At 41.3% G+C, this 22201-nt stretch overlaps 1 protein-coding gene across 4 annotated transcripts in view; it reads right to left on the bottom strand.

Annotated features, from left to right (window-relative positions):
* Positions 1-22201, bottom strand: part of scarb2c (scavenger receptor class B, member 2c) — a 60878-nt gene that overhangs the window by 33538 nt on the left and 5139 nt on the right. For 3 of the 4 annotated variants that reach the window (XM_059646404.1, XM_059646393.1, XM_059646396.1), the window contains exons 2-7: positions 17957-18164; positions 14465-14622; positions 10211-10358; positions 5602-5793; positions 1723-1814; positions 1241-1360 (exon numbers count right to left, since the gene is read on the bottom strand). In XM_059646404.1, coding sequence (XP_059502387.1) covers positions 1241-1360; positions 1723-1814; positions 5602-5793; positions 10211-10358; positions 14465-14622; positions 17957-18164 — 918 coding nt within the window. The remainder of the gene's footprint in view (positions 1-1240; positions 1361-1722; positions 1815-5601; positions 5794-10210; positions 10359-14464; positions 14623-17956; positions 18165-22201) is intronic. The other variant, XM_048535666.2, reaches the window with a different exon arrangement.

The following is a 22201-nucleotide window of genomic DNA, read 5'->3' on the forward strand; positions in this document are numbered from 1 at the left end:
TTAGAAAGAAAAATGTCGGAAATTATAAACATCTTGCATTAAAAAGCGGCTTTAATGTAGTAGATATTTCAAGGCACTACACAGGCATGTTATTGAATCAATTTACTGAAATATATATATTGAAAAAAATGTGCAAAAACAAGAAATAATTGAATATATTCCTAAAGGAATGGAGACAGATATTGTAAAGCAACAGTTCAGGTTGCTCAGGTCTCCTCCTAGTGGAAAGCAGGCCAATAACTAAAAAGCAAGGAGAAAAAGACTTCACTTTGAGGGAAAACCTTCCCAGCAAAATTTCTTTCCAGTGGCTGTGCTTTGAAATTATAGTGGTGTTATTTCGTTTTAAATTGTTGCAGCTTTTGTTGTCATGATTTATTGACCCATAAGATCACTTAGGTCTGCAAACTGATGAATACCAACATGTGAAAGTTAGAGGTGGTCCCCCGTGCATCCTCAGCACTCCTGCATCAAAAACATTAGACGTGATTATATAGAAAGTGAGCAGACAGTGCACTCTGCTCTAGCGCATGTCTGATAAGTTCTGAGATTATTTTATTCGTCCACCAATAAAATTGACCAAGCTCAGCTTTGTGCTTGGAGGCACCCTGAGGGCTTTGTTCGGTGGTTCTAGAGTGGAAGGAGGAGCCACAGATTCATGAAGTGGGAAGAAAAGGTGGCTTCAGCTCCACATCTTATTTTCTCTTGTGCTTCATCTTGGTACTCATTAAACAAAAATGTTAAAGTGGGGAGTGATGGGAGACAAAGAACAGAAAAGGGATAAACCAAAGAGAAGAATGCAAAAAATATACAAGAGTGAAAAAAGGCGCTCAAATGTCTTTGTGGCTATACTTTCCCTGCCTTTCCCTACCTGTGCTCCCCAATTCTGGTCACCTGCACATACCATATTTCCTTCACACCTCCCCTCCACCCCAGTATTAGGTACTAAGCCTTCTGTATGCTAAAAACTCAGGCATTCCCTTCCTAATCCTCTTGTCTCAGGAAACTCTCCTTCCTCGTTGAATAAACCCCTTAAAAATTCTCTCTTTGGCTAAGCTTTAAGTTGTCCTTTTCAAGATCTGCCTTTTTGGCTCAGTGTCAATATTTATCTGATTACATGCACGAAAACTGTCAATGTGTGTTACTACATTGAAAGACACTCTATAAATGTAAGTTCTTGTTGCAATCAGCTTTGCATAGTAGTTGAATGTTTAAAAAAACGAAAATGCAAGAATAATCTTACCGGCAAAGGTCTGAAGAAAAGAAGAGCAGAGTTTCATTTTTGGTTATCAAGGGGTGGAAAGAGGTTCCATCAGTCCCATTGATCATATTGCATGCATCTGTTGTCCACCAGTCCAATGAACTAATAACATTGGTATAAAAATTGGAGGAGTAAGATAAACATTAAACGAGACAAAAAAAAAGACTTGAATCGGAGGTGCATAAAACTGAATAGCAAACACCAATTTTAATGATGCACTACAAATTCTACTTTCACAAAACAGATCTCTGCATTAAATTGTCAAATTGACATTGGGTTAATTGATTTTTCTGCACATGTTCCACAAATTGCCAGCATTGAGCATTCCACTGTAAATTGACTAACTGGAATTCAACCAGAGTTTAAAATTGCCAGATCAGCAGCATTTTGTTCGGGTTTGCGCAAGTCAACAAATTCAGTCAGTTATTAACTCTCAACTGGAAACAAAAAGAAAAAGCACTCACTTGTTACCTCTCCATTCCACGATGGTGGTAAAATTTTTATAACTTTTTTGCCCCGTAAGAAAAACATATTCACCATCATCTGTCTTGTTCATCTGGAAAGTACAACAAAGGAGGACAGATATACCAAGTAAATCACCTGACCTCCCCCCACCCCCATGTTAGAAACCTCTCCAAATGCAATTCCAATCATTTGAACTACTCGCCCCGACCTTCCACACAAAAATCAATTAACGTATCAATAATGAAACATAATAGTGCACATATTCATCTGGTCAGCCCATGAGAAAGCATACAACTTAAAAATATACTGTACAACAGAGACTGCTGGAGAAACTTAAAGTCTGGCAGCATCTGTGGAGAGAAAAACACCATTCTTCAGAAAGGAAACGAGTTGGAAAATGGTTATATTTTAATAGTTTTACCACAGGCACAGAAGTAGCAAGGGGGAGGTGACATAGGGCCCCAGTACACTCCCCACAAAGGGTAGTTAACAGTGGTAAAAGAGAAAGTGAGATGTAAATGGGTGTAAATGTGAAAAAGCAACAAATGGGTCCTCTCTACTAAGAGCAAGGAAACATGGCAGGGCTGTGATGTTGGATGGTGTGGGGAGAAGAGAATACAAGAAAAAAAACAATGCAAGAACAATCATAACGTGGTCAATTTCTAAGGCCCTTGTTTCTTGAGTTTCCATTGTGCTTTGATGGTAGATTGCAGCTTGCCCAGAAATTAAAATATACACATAGAACTGGCACATTTCTCAGTCATCGATGGGAAAGAGGTGAGGGGAAGTTGCATTTTTGATTAAGAGGAGCATCACAGCAATGGTCAGAGATGAAATAACTGAGGGGATCATCCAGTGAGGCTTTGTCTGTAGTGCCGGTGACATTACTGCGGTTGTACTGCAGGCCCCCAAATAGTCAACAGAAGTTAGAGCAATAAATATGCAAGGAGACTGGGGAAGACTTGCAGGAGCAGTAGCATTATAATAATGGGGCATTTTAATTTTCCTAACAGAGACTTGGATTGCCATAGTGTTAAGGGCTCAGATGGGGTGGAGTTTGTTAAATGTGGTCAGGAATATTTCCTTAAGCAACATATAGAGGGTCCTACTCAGGAAGGGACAAAATTTGACTACTCTTAGGAAATAGGGCAGGGCAGGTGACTGAGGTGGCAGTGGAGAACACTTTGGGGCCAGTGGCCATGGTTGCATTAAATTTAGAATAGTTATGGAAAAAGACAAAACTGCTCCACAGATTCAAGTTCTAAATTGGGGCAAGGTGAATGCTGATGGAATTAGACTAGAGCTTGCAGGGGCTGATTGGAGTAGTTTGCTTGCAGCCAAAGGGACCTCTAGCAAGCAGGAGGCCTTTAAAAATGTGACGGCTAGAGCTTGAGGTCTGTGTGTTCCTGTGGGGGTGAAGGGCAAGGGGGCAGGTGTAGGGAACCCTGGACAATGATGAGGGATATTGAGGCTTTGACCAGAAAAAAAAACAAGGAAGCATGGCACAGATACAGATAGCTGTGATGAAGGGAATCCCTGGAGGTACATAGGGAATACAGGAGTTTACTGAAGAAGGAAATCAGGAGCGCGAAAAGGGGGCATGAGTTTTGGCTGAGAAGATTAGGGTGAATTCAAAGAGATTCTTTAATTATGTTAAAGGAAAACGAATAGCGAGCAGGGGAATAGGACCACTGAACGGCCAAAGTGGACATGCATGTGTAGAACCGCAAGAGATGGGCGAGGTCCTCAATGAACATTTCTCTGCTGTGTTTACCAGGGACAAAGACATGAAGACTTCTGAACTTGGGGAAGTTAGTGGCAATATCTTGGGGATAGTCCATATCACAGTACGGGTGGTGTTAGAAGTATTAGGATGTATGGAGACAGAGAAATCTCCTGATCCTAATCAGATATATCCAAGAACCCTGCAAGAGGCTAGGGAAGAAATTGGGGGAGCTCTGGCTGATATATTTGTATCATCATTAGCTAAGGGTGAAGTCCCAGAAGACTGGAGGGCAGCGAATGTTGTGTCCTTTTTCAAGAAGGGGGCTGCATAGAAAAATCTATAAATTATAGGCCAGGAAGTTTAACGTCTGTGGTAGATAAGTTACTTGCAAAGATTCTGAGGGATAACGATATACATGAATTTGGAAAGACAGGGTGAGATTAGGTGTAGTCAGCATGGCTTGTGTGTGGGAGATGATGCCTCACAAATTTGTGGGAGTTCTTTGATGAAATGACCAGAAAGGTTGATGAGGGCAGGGCAGTAGGTGCAGTCTATAGGGATTTCAGAAAAGCCTTTGATAAGGTTCCACACAATGGGCTGCTTTGGAAGGTTAGATCAGATGGAATCCAGGGAGAGATTAGTAAGTTTGCAGATGACACTAAAATAAGCAGTATCGTGGACAGTGAGGAAGGTTATCAAAAATTGCAGCAGGATCTTGATCAGCTGGGAAAGTGGGACAAGAAATGGCAAATGGAGTGTAATATAGAAAAGGGTGAGGTATTGCATTTTGGAAAGTCAAATCCAGGTAGGAGTTTCATGGTGAATGGTAGAGGCTTAAGGACTGTAGTGGAAGTGAGGGACCTTGGAGTTCAGGTGCACATTTCTCTGAAAATGGAGTCACATGTAGACAGGGCAGTGAAGGCAGCTTTTAGTCCACTGGCCTTCATCAGTCAGGGGACTAAGTTGGGGAGTTGTGATGCTGCGGTACATGACGTTGGTGAGGGCAAACTTGAAGTACTCTGCTCAGTTTTGGTCTCCATGCTATAGGAAGGATTATATTAAACTCAAAAGAGTGCAGAAGAAATTTATAAGGATGTTTTCAGGACTCGAGGAACTGAGTTATAGGGAGAAGTTGGACGAGCTAGGACTTTATTTTTATTTAGCGTGCAGGAGCCTGAGGGGGAACCTTGCAGGAGTGTATAAGGTCATGAGGGGTACAGGTAGAGTGAATGCACTCAGTCTTTTTCCCAGGGTTGGGGAACGGGGAGCTAGGAGGGCATCAGTTTAAGGTAAGAGGGGAAAGAATACATGGGAAATTGAGGGGCAACTTTTTTGTTTTATCTTTTACACAGAGGATGGAATGAGCTGCCAGCAGAAGTGGTTGAGGCAGGAACATAAACGATATTTAAAAGGCTTTTGGACAAATACATGGACAGGAAATGTTTCGAAGGATATGGGCCAAGTGCAGGGAAATGAAGTTAGCGTGGACAGACATTTTGGTCAGCACAGACCAGTTTGGGCCAAAGGGTCTGTCTCCATGCTGTAGGACTGTATAACTGAATAAATTGAAAAAAACTGAGTTTTAGTCTTTTTTCGTAAAAACACTACTTTCAATTGTATGCATCTGACTTCAGGCAATCAGACTAACTTTCTAAAAGAAAGAACTCTGAAGGCAAGGGAACCTTTCTTCTTTCCTGACCTCACGGAATCGCAAAGAATTCAAAATCATTCATTATTTTCTGTGCCCCAAGTTCAACAGGGAGAAACAGTAATGTTGCTTTTATAAACAAAAGTCCAGGCCACTGCAGAAATCATGGTGCAAGCTGATGTGTGCATTTTTCTTTCAGGCATCTTTGAGTACATAGGCCTCCACAGTTGAGATCTACATATATTTTGGAGGGCAGCCTCCTAAAATATCATTCAAGTCAGCAGTACCAGACAAAAAGTCATCATACACAAAATAGTGAGGGGGTGAATCAAGCTATCATCAGGGTCTGAAGGGAAAGAAGGTCAACATTATTTACGCATCATCACTAAAACTAGACTTTCAACGTTTCCAATCTCTCTTTTCAGAAGGTGAGCAGAATCGCTGTGCATTTTCAACTTCCTTTGCAAATTCTTCACAACCAAAACATTTGGAAGAATGACATACCTTATAATAGAGCCCAAAGTAATCGTCAACGTCCTTTTCCAAGAAGTGGATGGCTGAAAGCACTGGATCTTTGTAACCCCAAAGGAGTTTGTGTACGGTTCTTGTTGTAAAAATGCCAGCCCTTTCGGCAATCAACAGAGCTTTTAGCAGTAAAATCTGCACACTAGAATACCTTACCATATTCATTAAAGTCTATTTACAAAGAGAAACAAAAAAAAGGTAAATCGACATAAATGCAAACAGAACTGAAAATAAAATCCAACTTTCATACTTAGACAATTGGGAAGAGAATTTTCTCTCTGTGGTTGAATATAAATAAATAGAGTAGATGTTGCACAACCTCACACCTGCTGGTAGTTGGCAGGGGGCATGGAGTGGGATGAGGTATTTCTAAGATGCAGGGCTGTAAAAAACCAACCTTACCAACTAGTTACGTCGACCCCTTTTCCCCGTCTGAAATCCCTAAATGGTGAGCAGCTAGGAATAGTGCGATCTAAAGAATATTGGGAGCCCAGCTGTATAGATCGGTTAAATGTCACAAACAAGTACAATATGTTAGCCAAAAGTGGATGCCACATGACTATATATCTAGAGATGGCACTAGCAAAGGACTGCTCCACCATGATTGTGTAAATACAGGTCCTTCACTTAGAGATATAGTTGCGTTCCCAAGAATCATTGCTTTAAATGAAGCACGGGATCAATATCAAAGCCTGAAGGAGAGTCTAGACCCGATACATCAGCCTTCCTGCTCCTCTGATGCTGTTTGGCCTGCTGCGTTCATCCAGCTCTACATTGTGTTATCTCAAAGCCAGTGCTTGGTTCTTGCAGAATTTTTGACCTGGTAACAAGTGTACGGGTGAAAATACTGTGCTAGATGTGTGAAGTACTGTGTATGCCAAATTGATGTAACTTAAATCAAATCACTAAATGTGCAAAAAACACCACATACTGTGCAACGAATTAGTGGTTAAAAGAATCACTCACTTACAGTACATTACTTTTAGGCTGACCAGGCTCCATATGGGGAAGGACGTTTAGTAAGTCAGTGCAGGTATGAGCTGGCCAGGCATACTTACATCTAATCACAGAGTTGGTCAATGCAAGTGTGGTGGATCAAAGTGTGGTTCAATCTAGGAGTTTAAGAGAGGATTGCCAAATAATGTAAACAGAATCATTGTGCAGGATTACGGGAAAAGGCGGGACAGCATTAAGTTAAAATTCTCAGAGAAGCTATGCAGACAGAATAGGATGAATGGTCTCCTACACAAGTATTCTGTGAAATAAATACATATGCACTAATTATCTCCTTTCAAACAAAACAATGTTAAGCGAGTTGTCTTTAAATGAGATTTTTACTTCATAAAAGTTAATAGCTTGCACTCGCCTGATGTTCAGTCCAGGCTACTACGAGCTGCTAATTGTATATGCACACGGCAGCAAATGGTTAGAAGATTCCAAAAAGCTGCAGAAAGTGGCACGAGAAAGCCCAGCAGCAGCATCAGAACAGTAGGTGTTGGAGACCAGCCCAGCAACTGACCATGGGGAGGAAAACTGCAACGACAGGCTAGGGGCACGTGCAAACAGCACCGGCGCAGACATGGACAACAGCTCAGGATGAGCAATGAACTCTATACAACCCCATCCAGGGACTTTCCAGAATGTGACAAAACTCTCAACAGGATCAGCAAGAGTTTGGCAGGTGTAAGCCATTCCAAGTCACTCACCTTAGAGGGTGCAGCACCAAAAGAGCACTACAGCAACAAGCAGGGCCAAAAGAAAAGGGACCAACTACCTATGTCCCTGCTGTGGCAGAAGAAAGGTCTCCAGCTGTGAAGCAGCCTCTGTCAAAAGCTTATGGCTGTTGTAAACCAACTGGGTAAAACCTCCTGCATCACTTGGCTAAATAAATAAACCTTAACAACAATTTTGAAAAAGATCAGGTGGACTGAACATCAACAGTAACGATGTGAGCAAATTGAAAAGATGCTAATATCTTCAGAGGGCAAAGCTTCGAACTGTTGTAATGGCAGATGCATTGCCCACAAATCTGTGAGCAACTTTACGTCAAATTCAGGGGATAACATGACACTTCAAAAGATACTGACTGAAACAAAATGGCTATATTCAGTAGGAAAAAAATACTTGCTGTGACCTGGGTATGAAAAAAAAATCTGACTATGCCTTGCATCTATCATTTAAGATGGAAATTAATCATGAACTGCTGGTAACTATGAATGCAAAATAATTCAAAGATGCTATCCAGAATCCACATCTATATCAGTGATCAGCTCTCACTTCAAGATAAGGGCTTCCTGGTCTCATGATCTCTGTATCTGGGCATCCTCCAGAAAATTTGGATATTTGGCCAGGACACAGCAAGCCACATGGTCACCAGGTATCTCGGCTTCTCTGAAGGTCATGATGGCCAATTGTTCCATTCACAGACAGCAGCAGAAAGAAATCCCTCCCTAACGGCAGAGTATCGCTATGATCTCAGCTGATGTTCTTACTCCAATCTCCAATTAAAATCTAGCTTAATAGATTTTTTGTTTGGAAAAGCAAGGTGGCCTTTCACCAAACTACAAGCATGTAATGCTGCAGATGGGAGTTTTGCAATAAGTTAGATTATGCAAAATGACAAACTAAATTTCACACAAGATTTTGAAATCTTAAAAGTACAATATTCTTATCTTAATAGCAGTCCTTTACAGTACTCAGAATTCCCATCTCTATCACATCTGCGCGCTTAACTTAACTGTTGCTCTCAGTTCCTAGTCAAGAGAGTTTGATAGCCTCTCCCTTACATATTCACACAACTGAGATTAAATCTTCTCAGCTTTGGAAATGCCTACAGAGTTCAAAATACTCTGATCTGGGGAGGCAATGGCCTAGTGGTATTATCACTGGACTATTAATCCAGAGATCCAGATAATGTCCTGGGGCCTGGGTTTGAATCCCACCAAGGCAGATGGTGGAATTTCAATAAATATCTGGAGTTAAGAATCTAATGATGACTGTCAATTGTCAGGAAAAACCCATCTGGTACATTAATGTCCTTTAGTGAAAGGAATTGCTATCCTTACCTGGTCTGGCCTACATGTGAGTCCAGACCCACAGCAATGTGTTTGAGCAATTAGGGCTGAGCAATATATGCTGTCTAGACAGTGACGCCCTCATTCCATGAATGAACTTTAAAAAAAAAACTTTGCAAAAGACTTACCTGGAGTTAACATATTGCCTAGCTTCTCTCTAGGGGAAACTCTTTCAACCAGGACTTCTCCAAACTAAATGTTCCCTCTGTCCAACAAATTCCCATTACCTCTCCCAAAATTTCTCTCTAATACCGATTTCAAGAAACATGGCTCAAAAAGAAAATACTGACAGGTTAATTTTAAAGATATTTTCCGTGTCAGAGAACACAGCCATGGTCATCTCTGACAATGGGCCACAATTCGCCGAGTGTTTTCAGTTCTTTGCGGCCTCATGAAGATTTGTCCATGTCACAAGTTAATGAAGGTGCCACTGGACGAACTGTATTGTCATTAATAGGTTGCAGCCACCAAGATAATACCCAGCCTAAACCGAAACTGGCATCATCTAAAATAACAAGAGGTAAACAAAACTACACAACCAATAATGACAGGAGACAAGGAACGAACAGCCTCAGGATGTGTTTGGAATAAACAGGTCCTCAATTAGCTCAAAAATAATTCAGTACACAGTTGGATAGAATGGTGAAACCATCCCAGAGTATCCCAGTAAAGGACAAAGACTTTGAGGATGTATAAATAGTAAGTAGGGCTGAAAAACTGGAGACGTGGAAGAAAGAATAGATTGTGTCCATAGTCTAACAATAGCGACTGAATATGTGAAGACATATCATGACGCTATCAGATCACACAGGTCACAAACTCAATAGAAGGCAATTGCAAAACCCTGCTCTACCACACTTCTACACACTTTATAGTTAGTAAACATAGATAGTTTGCTCCAACCTAGTGTTTAAACCTAGTCTGTCCATAGCTCCTAGAAGTGGCTAATGATATTTTTACAAAATGCACAAGTTTTCATTTGGCCAAAGTTATTGAAAAGGACATGGGGCAAAAGGGGTATATGGAGTTAGGTCACAAATGAGGCATGATCTCACTGGGTGGCAGAGCAAGCTTGAGGTGGTAAGTGGCATGTTCGTTGTCCTGTGCTGGTTGGGTCAGGTACCTTAAAAACTCCCCAGAGATGGTTTCAAGCGCCTTGTTGCCTAATTGACCTGCTGAACTCGATTCAAAATTCTCATCATTAGATGTGCAGTGCACAGGCCAAATGTCCCAATTTTCACTCGAACACAAACACAGATCCAACGTGGAGTGTCTGAGTTATCCAGGGTATCTGCCCCGTTCAGATGTACTGCCCCTTCAAAAACAATTTTCCTTTCGATAATCTAAAAATTCATCAGCAAAATTAGGAATTTCTGAAGTTAGAAATTGCAGAGAAGCTTAGAAGCAGCTCAAATTTCACTTTTACTCAAGTTTAGCTCCAATACATACAAGTCAAGGTATTGTCAAGTTAACAAGTCAATTGCAAAGTGAGTTTTAAACAGCCAGCAACTCACCACAACAGGAATATTCACTGTCCTAATCAGATCTGTCTCAGGATCTCCATTACTCAACTCAGGCACAAACACGTAGGTCTTAGTGGTGACAGCAGACACCTTCTGTCCATCATCCAGAAATGTCACATTTTCCTTAGGTTTGTATTCTCTGAAAGGATATGCCAAAGCTGGTTGCTATTAAAAGGTAAATTATTAAGGCACAAAATACTGTATAATTACCCAAGTGTGTACACATTCCACTCTGCACCTTAAACTCACTGCATCTGTGTCGATACTACAGTGAGCTTAAATCAGCCCATTGCTCAGGCCACACTGATCACTAAAACAGGAAGGGGACAGCGATTATAATCACTTTCAGGACTCCTGTACACAGCAAAGTGCAATGACAATTAATTACCTCCAAAAGTTTAAGTCTCTGTTTTGTAGGCAAGCACAGCTGCCAATTTGAACCACTTATCTTACAGTCTCTACAATGGATTTGGAATATACGTTAGCCTAGAACATTGGAAATCCATCTTTATTACAAAATGCTACAAAATCTTTAAAGACCACCTGAGCAGGAAGACAGAGCTTAGTGCCTCGTGTACAACTCTGCATCTCCTAATTCCAGTCTAGGTGCGGAAGTAAGAGTGAACCTACAAACTTCTGATTCAGGGACTTACAAAACTGACACTTTAACCTCTGGTTGATGCTAGACTGACCAATCGCATTGTGGGTGGCAGGTTGCTTTCTCCTCAATAATGGTGACTGTGCTCTTCTGCCTCATGCCCAGATGCAAGGGAACAGTTTCAGAGGGGAATTTTAGAGCTGGAGGAAGCAGGGGAAAAGTGAAAAAAGATACCATGCGGAACAAGTACAGTATTAAGATACTGAGGGCAAGGCATGGATGGAGAATTAAGAGGCAGAGTTTTGGGGCAACTGGAGTTGGGATTGGTGTGATGTGACAGGGATAAAGTACTAAACTAAATCAAGTCTAGAGGCAATGTATTTAAGAAGGTCTCAGCACTGGACCAGTTGAGATAGAGGGATATGCAAGTAACACAATGAAAGAGTGAAACTGTTGAATTGGAGGAATTAGAGGGGCTGGCTCATAGGCTGGACCAAACAAACACTGATTCCATCTTCCTCCTGCTTTCAATGGGGAACCCGAATCCCTCTTTACCCCTTAAACTCCATTCCTTTCTCAGAGATAGTAGGTTTAGATGCAGGAATGGAAAATAAAGAATCAGTTATCAGACAGCTTAACAGCAGAAAAGTGTGAAAAGCTCTCTGCCTGGAGGTCATTCACAGCAACCCCCTGTCAATATGGTTGACATTACCTAATATGGCACATACCCATTCCAACCCCTTAAACTTGTAATTCAACTTCACACCACCATAAGAAGGACTCCGACGTCATTATGAGGCAAACTGTGTGAAATGTCAACGTTTATTTTAAATTAAGCAAGTACCACGTGAAACGATCACACAAACTTAACAGACACAAGATAAGTTTTCACTCACAGTTAAGTCAATGCAAGTAATTAGAATGTGTAAACTATCATGATAAGCATTTCCTGCTGAGTAAATTCCTTGAGACAAGAATAAATTTAAGAAGTAGGCTTTGGTTCACGGTCCAAGTCATGAAACACAAATTCACGTCAGTAGAAACAAAACCCAACCACAAATCAATCAGTCAGGTGATCACGGATGCTATTTTGATTTAGATTGTAACATTCACTTCTCTAAAAGAAAATCATGAACCATAACATCCAGGTTGGGTCATTTCAACATTTGCTATGTACTTCATTTAATCAAGCCTAAATGCTAGATTTCTAGAATCTGGAGAACAAGAATTAAAGTATTTAGTAAAATTAAAAAGAGAACTAAGCAAATATTCTTGCCAAGAGGAGCAATGGCAAATGATGGCAGCGTTATTTAGATGTTAATAACATTCCGATTCAGATACAGATTTAGGGATTTGCACTATTTGAATTTGAGGAGAAAGAAAAGTAAGTAATCACTGAGCATCATTTTCACTTCCAGCTAACAGCGAAAGGTCAGTGTCTGTCCATTAATTTTTGTAATGTATATAGACTGTTCTCCTCAGTATCATGACTAATTGAGGAGGTTCCAGCAGCTGCAATACAATGACTGAGAGCTTTCACAAGACTAAGAATTTTATTTGCACAGCATGCTACTGCCAAAATCATTTTCCTTCGCCTTAGTAAGGATAAAAGATCCGAAAGTGTGATCAAATGAGTTGGAATGTCACTGAGCAGGTTGAGGAAAAGAAGCAAATATTACTCCAAGACTTGTGGGGCAGCACAACAACCTGAAATATACTGGGTATTCACAACTGCTCGCACGGGGAAATGCCCAGCATAGTACGAGGCAAAAAAAAATACAAAGAACAGCCCAGCACAGGAACAGGTCCTTTGGCCCAACATGACAGCGCTGGCACATTATGCCGTTCTCAACTAAGAACATTTCGCCTCGGTCTGGGCCGTATCCCATTATTCACTGCCTATTTACCCATCAAGATGTTGCTTAAACATTGCTAATGTATCTACCTCTACCATCACCTCTAGCTGTGGTCCAAGCATTTATCACCCTCTGTGTTTTAAAAAAAAACTCACCTTCTATCTCAATAAAAACCAAGAGAACTGTGGATGCTGTATATCAGGAATAAAAACAGACATTGCTGGTAAAGCTCAGCAGGTCTGGCAGCATCTCTGAAGAGAAAATCAGATTCAATGTTTCAGGTCCAGTGACCCTTCTCAGAACTGTTCTGAGGAAGGGTCACCGGACCCAAAACGTTCACTCTGACATTCTCTTTAGAGATGCTGCCAGACCTGCTGAGCTTTTCCAGCAATGTCTGTTTTTGTTCATCTCATATCTCCTTTAAAACTTTTAATCCTTTTTACTGAAATCTATGTCCCGCAGTAACTGACATTTAAACCTTGTGAAAAAGACTCCAATTATCCTTTCTATCTATGCCTCTCAGTTTTGAAAACTTCTATCAACTCATTGCATTTGTACAGTTAGAAGCCAAATGTTCAGAGATTTTAACTTGCCCAGCATAAAGGAAATATGTAAGGAAAAGGGAAGGGAGAAAAGAAGGGGAAATGTGGGGTTCAGCAGAAATTCACAGGGTGGGCAAAGTTAAAAGAAACTTAATTATATCAGGGTTAAAATTGCTAGCAGCTACTTAGAGAGCCACAATGGGTTCTGCATCACTGAAGTGGAACTAGTGAGATTAAGAATGCTTGAACAGCGTCCGCAGTTCTTTTGGTTTTTATTAAGAATGCTTGATCCTTTTAATATCGTAAAGCACTTAAGCACACAACGGGGCGGGGGCGGGGGTGGAGAGACCACAGAGTGACAGAGTGATTTCATGTGATGTAAAACACTTCACCGAACACACTTGGTTGACCGTAAAGGTCAGTTTCAAGTACCTGCCCCTATAGAATAAACAAGCCCCTTACAGGAAATGGATACTTGCTGTTAGAGCATTACATAAGAACACACTGTAAAAAGAAACATCTATTGATTATATTGAGGATCTGATAACTGTCGTATCTTGTATCTGGTACAATCTAGTATAAAAAAAGCCACATCTACAGAATATAATAGTTCCAGCTAGTGTTCCAGTGAGTTCTCTGAATAATAGACAACTGAAGGCCACTCTACCATCTCTCTATCTTTCACTCTGGTTTGCAGCACAAGAACCTCAACAGATGTTCAAAGTTGCTTCAGATTTTTGCCGCACAGTTAAAAAATCCAGAATGTCACTAAGATCATCAAATAAGAATATTGTGAACTTTTTTAAAAAACCAAGTAGAACACACCTTATTGAAAATATTGAAAGTTTTCCAAGTAGCATGCCCATTCCTCAGTATGCCCCATCCAAGCCTTCAATGGTTGCATTTTTCCCTTCACGTTTTCATGAGCAGACATTTTGTTCCCTTTCCTCTATTAATAAGTGTAAGAACACTGCACATACTTTAAATTATTAAATCTCTAAATTTTTCTTCACAAGCCACAAGTTTGTTTTTTACCTGGACACCCCTTCAAAGCTCCCTCAGCATAATTCACCTTTCAGGAGATTAATGGCACTGACTCTGTATGGTTTGGTGAAGGAAGAAACTACAGCGACAACATTGCCCCTCATTCCATTATTTTAATTTGCTTTAACACATCCATGAAAAGTATAAAATGGTCTAAAAAGCATTTTGAAGTAGTTTAAATTAATCAGAATTTTATTCCTCATACCTGTAAGTGTAAGGGCCTTTTTCTTCAACAAAGGGTTTTCCTCCATTTAGTACCTCCTCTGGATTTGTAACATTAAAGAAGTAAAACTGCATATAAATTGGAGGAGGAGGATTTTTCCAAGTCTGAAAGGCAACTGTACCATTCCTGAGCTGCACTTCCTGCCAAAACATATGAGTAAGAAGAGCACATATTTAAATTAGTGGGCATTATATCCACATTCTTTTGTTAAAACAATTAATAGATTTTCTAATGCAGTACAATTGGAACACAGATTTGAAATGTGACCTTGAAAAAAAATCCCTGGCCAGTACAATGTTCTTGTCATTAGATGAAATATGAACTTTTATATTTGATTTCTCATTGAAATCCTGATTTGAAAGGACTTCTACAAATTGACAGTAGCAGACTCAGAGAGCCAGGAAACCCAGTGGGAGGAAGCTTGAGCCTTGGTCAAGCTCGCAGCAACTCTTTTAGTTATTTAAAATACTAACTGGGTTTAGATTGGGTAAGATGTGGGCAGAAAGATAATCTATGAAACTTCAATAAATAGTTTAATTTTTTTTAAAGTAAGATTTATTCTGATACAGACAGTGAATAATTGACTTACATGAGCAGAAAGCCACATTTCAAATTTTGTTTGCATTATATTGAAGCTAAGCATAGCCACACAAACTCAATGCTTCTGAACAAATGCTGAACTGAACTGATGGACATTGACATGCTGCTAAAGAAGCTCAGTGCACTAGACACAGCAAAGGCTGTCCTGGAATAATCCTGGCTGAAATTTTGAGGACTTGTAAACTAGAGCTAACTGCCTCCCAAATCAAATTGTTCTGGTGAAACCAAAACTCTACCTTCATCCAAAAATTTGAAATTTGTCTGGGTAGGTCCCCCCACTAACAAGGATAGGATGTTGTACAGCTGCTATAGTGGACAGTGAAGGAAGTTATCTATGATTACAAGAAGATTTTGATCAATTTGGTCAATGGGCTGAAGGAATGGCAGATGGGGTTTAATTTGTTTAAATATGAGATACTGCATTTTGATAACACAAATAAGGGCAGGACTTCAACAATTGATGTTAGGATCCTGGGTAGTATTGCGGAACAGACACACTAGGGGTTCTGGCACATAATCCTTTGAAATTTACACAGGCAGACAGGAGGTTTAGAAAGGCATTTAACATGCTTGCCTTCATTGCTCAGGCCTTTGAGTACAGGAATTGCGACGTCATGTTGAATTTGTACAGGATATTAGTGCGGGCCTCTTCTGCAGTATTGTGTGCAGTTCTAGTCAACCTGTCATCGGAAGGATATTATTAAACTGGAGAGGATTCAGAAAAGATTTACCAGGATGTTGCTGCAAAGAGAGGGTTTGAGTTATAAGGAGAGGCTGGATAGGTTAGTACCTTTCTCATTAGAGGGTAAGAGTTTCAGAGCAACCTTGGAGTGATTTACGAAAATCATGAGGGACATAGATAAGGTGAGTAGCAAGAATCACTTCCCTACGGCGAGTAGGGGGTGTAGTTTAAAACTATGGAGCATACTTTTAGGGTGAGAAGAGAAAGATTTAAAAAAGGACACGAAGGGCACTTTGTTTTAAACTGAATGCAGTTAGTGTGGGAGATGAACCGCCAGAGGAAGTGGTGGATACGGGTACAGTTAAGACATTTGGATAAGTATGCGAAGAGGAAAGTTTTGGAGCAAAATGTGGGAACACGGGACGAGTTTAGTTTGGGAACATGGTCAGCAGGAATTAGTTGAACCGAAGAGTCTGTTCCCTGCTGTGTGATTCTATGACTCAATCAAGTCATATGATGGACAGATAATAATATCCAAAGTTTCAAGCACAAGATATCATCAGAGAAAAACCATCCTGCACTGGAGTCATGGTCAGTATGCAACAGGGTGGTTGTCAGAGGCTAGCCATCATAAACATAGAACATTACTTGAAGAAATCATTACAGGAAGATCCTCTGCTCATTGACAGTTGGTTAGTTGCTCCAAGAACCACCTTACTTCCACTATAAGGTCAACAGTGGGACTATTCATGAACAACATCTATGAAGCAGCCAAAGTAGATGACAGACAACATTCCATTTGACAAATAGCAGAAAATACCCATATACAGCAATAAATTCACCACAATCAACATTTTGGAGATCATTGATAACAAAAGTGTGGAGCTGGATGAACACAGCAGGCCAAGCAGCATCTCAGGAGCACAAAAGCTGACGTTTCGGGCCTAGACGCTTCATCAGGGAGGGGGATGGGGAGAGGGAACTGGAATAAATAGGGAGAGAGGGGGAGGCAGACCGAAGATGGAGAGAAAACAAGATAGGTGGAGAGGAGAGTATAGGTGGGAAGGTAGGGAGGGGATAGGTCAGTCCAGGGAAGACGGACAGGTCAAGGAGGCGGGATGAGGTGGTAGGTAGGAAATGGAGGTGTGGCTCGAGGTGGGAGGTCGGGATGGGTGAGAGGAAGAACAGGTTAGGGAGGCAGAGACAAGTTGGACTGGTTTTGGGATGCAGTGGGGGGAGGGGACGGGCTGGGCTGGTTTTGTGATGCGGTGAGGGAAGGGGAGATTTTGAAGCTGGTGAAGTCCACATTGATACCATTGGGCTGCAGGGTTCTCAAGTGGAATATGAGTTGCTGTTCCTGCAACCTTCGGGTGGCATCATTGTGGCACTGCAGGAAGCCCATGATGGACATGTCATCTGAGGAATGGGAGGGCAAGTTAAAATGGTCTGCGACTGGGAGATGCAGTTGCTTGTTGTGAAACGAGCAGAGGTGTTCTGCAAAGCGGGTCCGCAAGCCTCCGCTTGGTTTCCCCAATGTAGAGGCAGCCACACCGGGTACAATGGATACAATATACCACATTGGCAGATGTGCAGGTGAACATCTGCTTGATATGGAAGGTCATCTTGAGGCCTGGGATAGGGGCGAGGGAGGAGGTGTGGGGGCAAGTGTAGCATTTCCTGCGGTTGCAGGGGAAGGTGCCGGGTGTGGTGGGGTTGGAGGGCAGTGTGGAGCGGACAAGGGAGTCACGGAGAGAGTGGTCTCTCCGGAAAGCAGACAAGGGTGGGGATGGAAAAATAGCGATGGTGGTGGGGTCGGATTGTAGATGGCGGAAGTGACAGAGGATGGTGCGTTGTATCCGGAGGTTGGTGGGGTGGTGTGTGAGGACGAGGGGGATCCTCTTAGGGCGGTTGTGGCGGGGGCGGGGTGTGAGGGATGTGTTGCGGGAAATACGGGAGACGGGTTCAAGGGCGTTCTCGATCATTGTGGGGGGAAATTTGCGGTCCTTGAAGAACTTGGACATCTGGGATGTGCGGGAGTGGAATGCCTCATCCTGGGAGCAGATGCGGTGGAGGCGGAGTAATTGGGAATAGGGGGATGGAATTTTTGCAGGAGGGTGGGTGGGAGGAGGTGTCTTCTAGGTAGCTGTGGGAGTCAGTGGGCTTGAAATGGACATCCGTTTCTAGGTGGTTACCTGAGATGGAGACTGGGAGGTCCAAGAAGGTGAGGGATGTGTTGGAGGTGGCCCAGGTGAACTTGAGGTTGGGGTGGAAGGTGTTGGCGAAGTGGAGGAACTGTTCGAGCTCCTCTGGGGAGCAAGAGGCAGCGCCGATACAGTCATCAACGTAAGAGGTGGGGTTTGCGGCCTGTGTAGGTGCGGACGAGGGACAGTTCCACGTAACCTACAAAGAGGCAGGCATAGATCATTACTGATTTCAACTAGGAATTAACATATTAAAGATTACAAGAACAGGCAGCAGGTAAATATCCTGCGATGTGGATCTTCTACTCTCACCTTTCTGCACTCACCTATGCTGAGCCCAACACAGTCACACAGTTCATCTTATCACTAAATAACTGCTCTCAACCTCTGATCAATTTACAAGGTTCAAATCAGGAGCTTGAGAAAGTACTCACTTCTTCCCTAAATAATGCAGCCACAAAACTTAGTCAACAACAACCAAGACAATGCAATACGCTTGGTCAGCATCCTACCACTGGACTTCATTCTCATATATTAAACCACAAATGTTCCATCTTGAAACTCTTCAAAATATGATGCTTAGTTCAACCACACCCAAACCAAGAGTTAACCAGGCGCTGAACAACACCGCCACTGGAACATCTCTGAAGTTGCTGTCTAAGCCAAGGGCATGCACCCTCACTGATGCAGGATCAAAGTCCTGAAATTGCTCACCTGATATTATGGCAGGGGCACTGCAGGAATGAAGACTACCACAGCTCAAGACAGCCAATCGTTAACTGCAGGGGAACTGGGGAAGTGTAAATGCAGTCTTGCCAATGCCATGCTTAGTCTGTTTTGGAGGGGGGGGGGTGGAAAATCCATTGGTACTGGAAATCCTCCAATATTACACTTAAATATTGAATCTTCAGGAAGGATCAGATGGAAAGTATTAGCGAGTTATTTCATAAGAAGAGCACCATAAACCGTTTGGGAGACACATCACCATTCTGAGGAAGGTTCACCAGACCTGAAACGCTACCAGACCTTTTTTATTCACAGATGTTGGCAGACCTGCTTTGACAGCAACTTCTGTTTTTGTTCCGGATTTACAGCATCTGCAGCCCTTTCCGTTTTTATTCAGGTTTTATTCATTTTATACGCTTACAAAACCAAACAAATACAAGTCAGTTTTATTTCCCATTGTCCGACCTGGGGAGACCGAGACCGAGACCAAGATCATATGTCTTGCTGTATTGAAGGCAGTTAGATTTAAGCAGTTGAAACCTGGGATACAGCTCTTGGTTTTAAAAAGAAGTTAAAATTGAGAAAACACAGCTGACTAAACAAAAGCAAAAGGAGGGGACCAAAAAAAATTAAGCTTGCAAAAACACAAAATCACAAATAAAATTTGTCACAACACAACTGAAAATTTCCTTCAGCACAATGATGGGAACTACAAAACATTTTATGCCCAGTACACTACACATTTTAAAAGCAGAGAGAATATTAGTGTCTAGGATTTGTAAGGAAAATGGCAGCATATAGAAAAATGAGTGTTATGAATGGATACGCCAATTGCAGTGGGGAGGTAAAGGCAAGCTCAATTCATGCCAATAAAGTAACTTTATAGTCGAGACATCACTTGCAGCAGCTTCACTGTATAGTATCAAATGTTTGCTGCAAATGTGGGGCTGCTCATCTTTGAGAAAACAAATGTTCAGTCACCCATCTCTCTTCCTCTCGGAGATGATGTCTTTCAATGACATCATGTTCTCATTCCACTGGCTTTCAAAATTCAAAACAAGATCTCCTGCCCATTTGGAAAAGCTAATTGCTGCTCGTTAGTCTATATATCTTTCTTTCTTCCAGTTATCCGTGCCAATTGTGGACAAATGTTAAAACAAGCAGTGATTTCACTTTTTAGATTGATCATCTCACAGCACCTCCTCTTTATACACCTAATTAATAGGTTTAATGCCAAATACAAGGCTCCAGGAACCCATCAATACTGCAGTTTTAAGAATAAGAACCAAACTTCAATCCACTTCTACTAAAAACAAGATGGAAAAATGACAAAAACCAACTTTCAGGTCAACAGTTTACATCTGGATAGCTCTGACACACGATTTGGTTGATCGATCAATCGATTGGTTTGATTGTCACATCTACTGAAATACGGTGCAAAGCTTCATTCATGAACGGTATTAGGTAGATCACAGCAAGCAAAGGATGTATAGACCAAAAAGACTTAGAGGCATACAGATTACATTACTTGAGGCTAGAGTCCATTCAACAGTCTGATAAAAAGCTGGAAAAAGCTGTTTCTGAACCCGCTTGTTTGCGTCCAGACTTCTGTATCTTCTGCCTGACAGAAGAGATTGTAGGAGGCCATTGCCAGGGTGTGATGGGTCTTTGATGATGTTGGTCACATGTCCATGGCAGGAAAACGAGTAAATAGACACCATGGATGGAAGGTTAGCATCTGTGATGGTCTGGACTGTACACACCACCTTCTATAGTTTCTTACGGTCCTGGGTACAGCAGTTGCCATACCAGGCCATAATGCACCCAGACAGTATGCTTTCAATGGTGTATCTGTATAAGTTGGTGAAGGACCTTACGGACATGTCAAATTTACTGAGTTGCTTAAGGAAGAGGAGGAACTGTTGTGCCTTCTTGACTGTCACATTTACGTGGGAAGTCCAGGAAAATTATTGATCTGGACGTGCTGCATACCCTGTTAAGTATTTTCTGGCTTTATTTCCAATTTCCAGCACTCACAGCTGTATTGCTTATAAAAAATGAAGAAAATTCTTAGCTCACGAGCAGAGATTACAACTCTTCAACAGGTGGATGAATAGAAGGACTGAAACAACAACTGTTTGTGTGGCACGTGAGGCGCTGACTCATTTAAACGTTTTAAATCCATCAGCAAAATACACACAAAATATAAAAGAATTAAATATCTCAAAATTACACAAGTCCTGGATAGGGTGTGACTTTGGAAAAAGAATCAAGTGTACATTCATCAGGTAGCAAATTTCCAAAAAAACATTTATTGCCCCTTCGTAAGATCACTAATATGCACATATCCATTTACTTCATTTGCTAAATCTACAATGGCCTTTCTGAACTGGACAACAGTGCAGTTATTCACAAACATTTAAAAAGCAATACTTTACCATCAGCTGCTTAAACTGCAAATTTCGATCCGACTGTTGTGATGATACAATGGCTTTAGGTGGTGTATTTTGTCCTGTTTTATTGGAAGAGAGGTTTTAAGACAGAGGTGATGAGCTGTCTACTTAAAACCAATAAACTCAACAGCTTGAAAGTCCTTATTTTTTTTGTTTGAAAAGGAACAATGGAAGTGGCATGAATGGGTGGAGTCAGCCTCCCACAGAACCAGTGTTTTCGTTTAGCTTTCAGCAGTTCTTGGGGCTTGATGTTGATGGTGAAAGCTGTTACATCTGTTTTGGCCACAGCAAAAAGCTGGATTTCTTTGTGCAGACAAAATTGCATGCGAAACAATCTATTTTACCGAATTTGCTTTTGCCAAGGATGCATTTATGCGGTGTTATTATATTGGAACAGCTGTTGTTTAGTGATTAAATAATCTATTGTTCTGTTAAGTTTTCCAGCAGAATTAGACCCATTTTTTCTTTATTTTGTTTGTTTTTAACTGGGGGTAAGACTAAGTGTGTTTTGCTTAAAGCTGAGTAGTGTGGCCAATTGAATTACACCTGGAACACAGCACCTTACACTTGATTTTAAATAAAATAACAGTTAGGTTCCAGGCTATCTCCTTGATATATATGTAGGCTGGTTTGGTCTGGTCCATAGCGTTCTTATTTAATGACGAAATATAGAGGGGCCATCAATTGTACAATCTCCATGTTAAATGCTGATTTAAAAAATGAACATAAAGATGTACAAGAAATAGCAAAAGAACAGGAACAATGAGGGAAACAAATGAAGAATAATGACAGAAATCAAAGTAGTGAGAAACAGCATCAAAAGTCATTAAAGTCAACCTTAAGACCCAATTGCTTGTGCCCAGTTGAAATGGAGCATGCTGTTTCTTCTCAGTGCGGAGTTTGTTCAGACTAACACAAAGTTGAAGATTGAGGCCAGAATGGGTGTCACCAGAGCATTTAAGTCATGAGCAATCAAATTTACAGTTGCACAAACAGACAAAAAGAGGAACCGGTGCAGTAATTCCCTAATTTGATGTAGATTTGCTAAAGTGCAGAA

The sequence above is a fragment of the Stegostoma tigrinum genome, chromosome 1 (genome assembly GCF_030684315.1).
Source record: "Stegostoma tigrinum isolate sSteTig4 chromosome 1, sSteTig4.hap1, whole genome shotgun sequence".
NCBI lineage: Eukaryota > Metazoa > Chordata > Chondrichthyes > Orectolobiformes > Stegostomatidae > Stegostoma > Stegostoma tigrinum.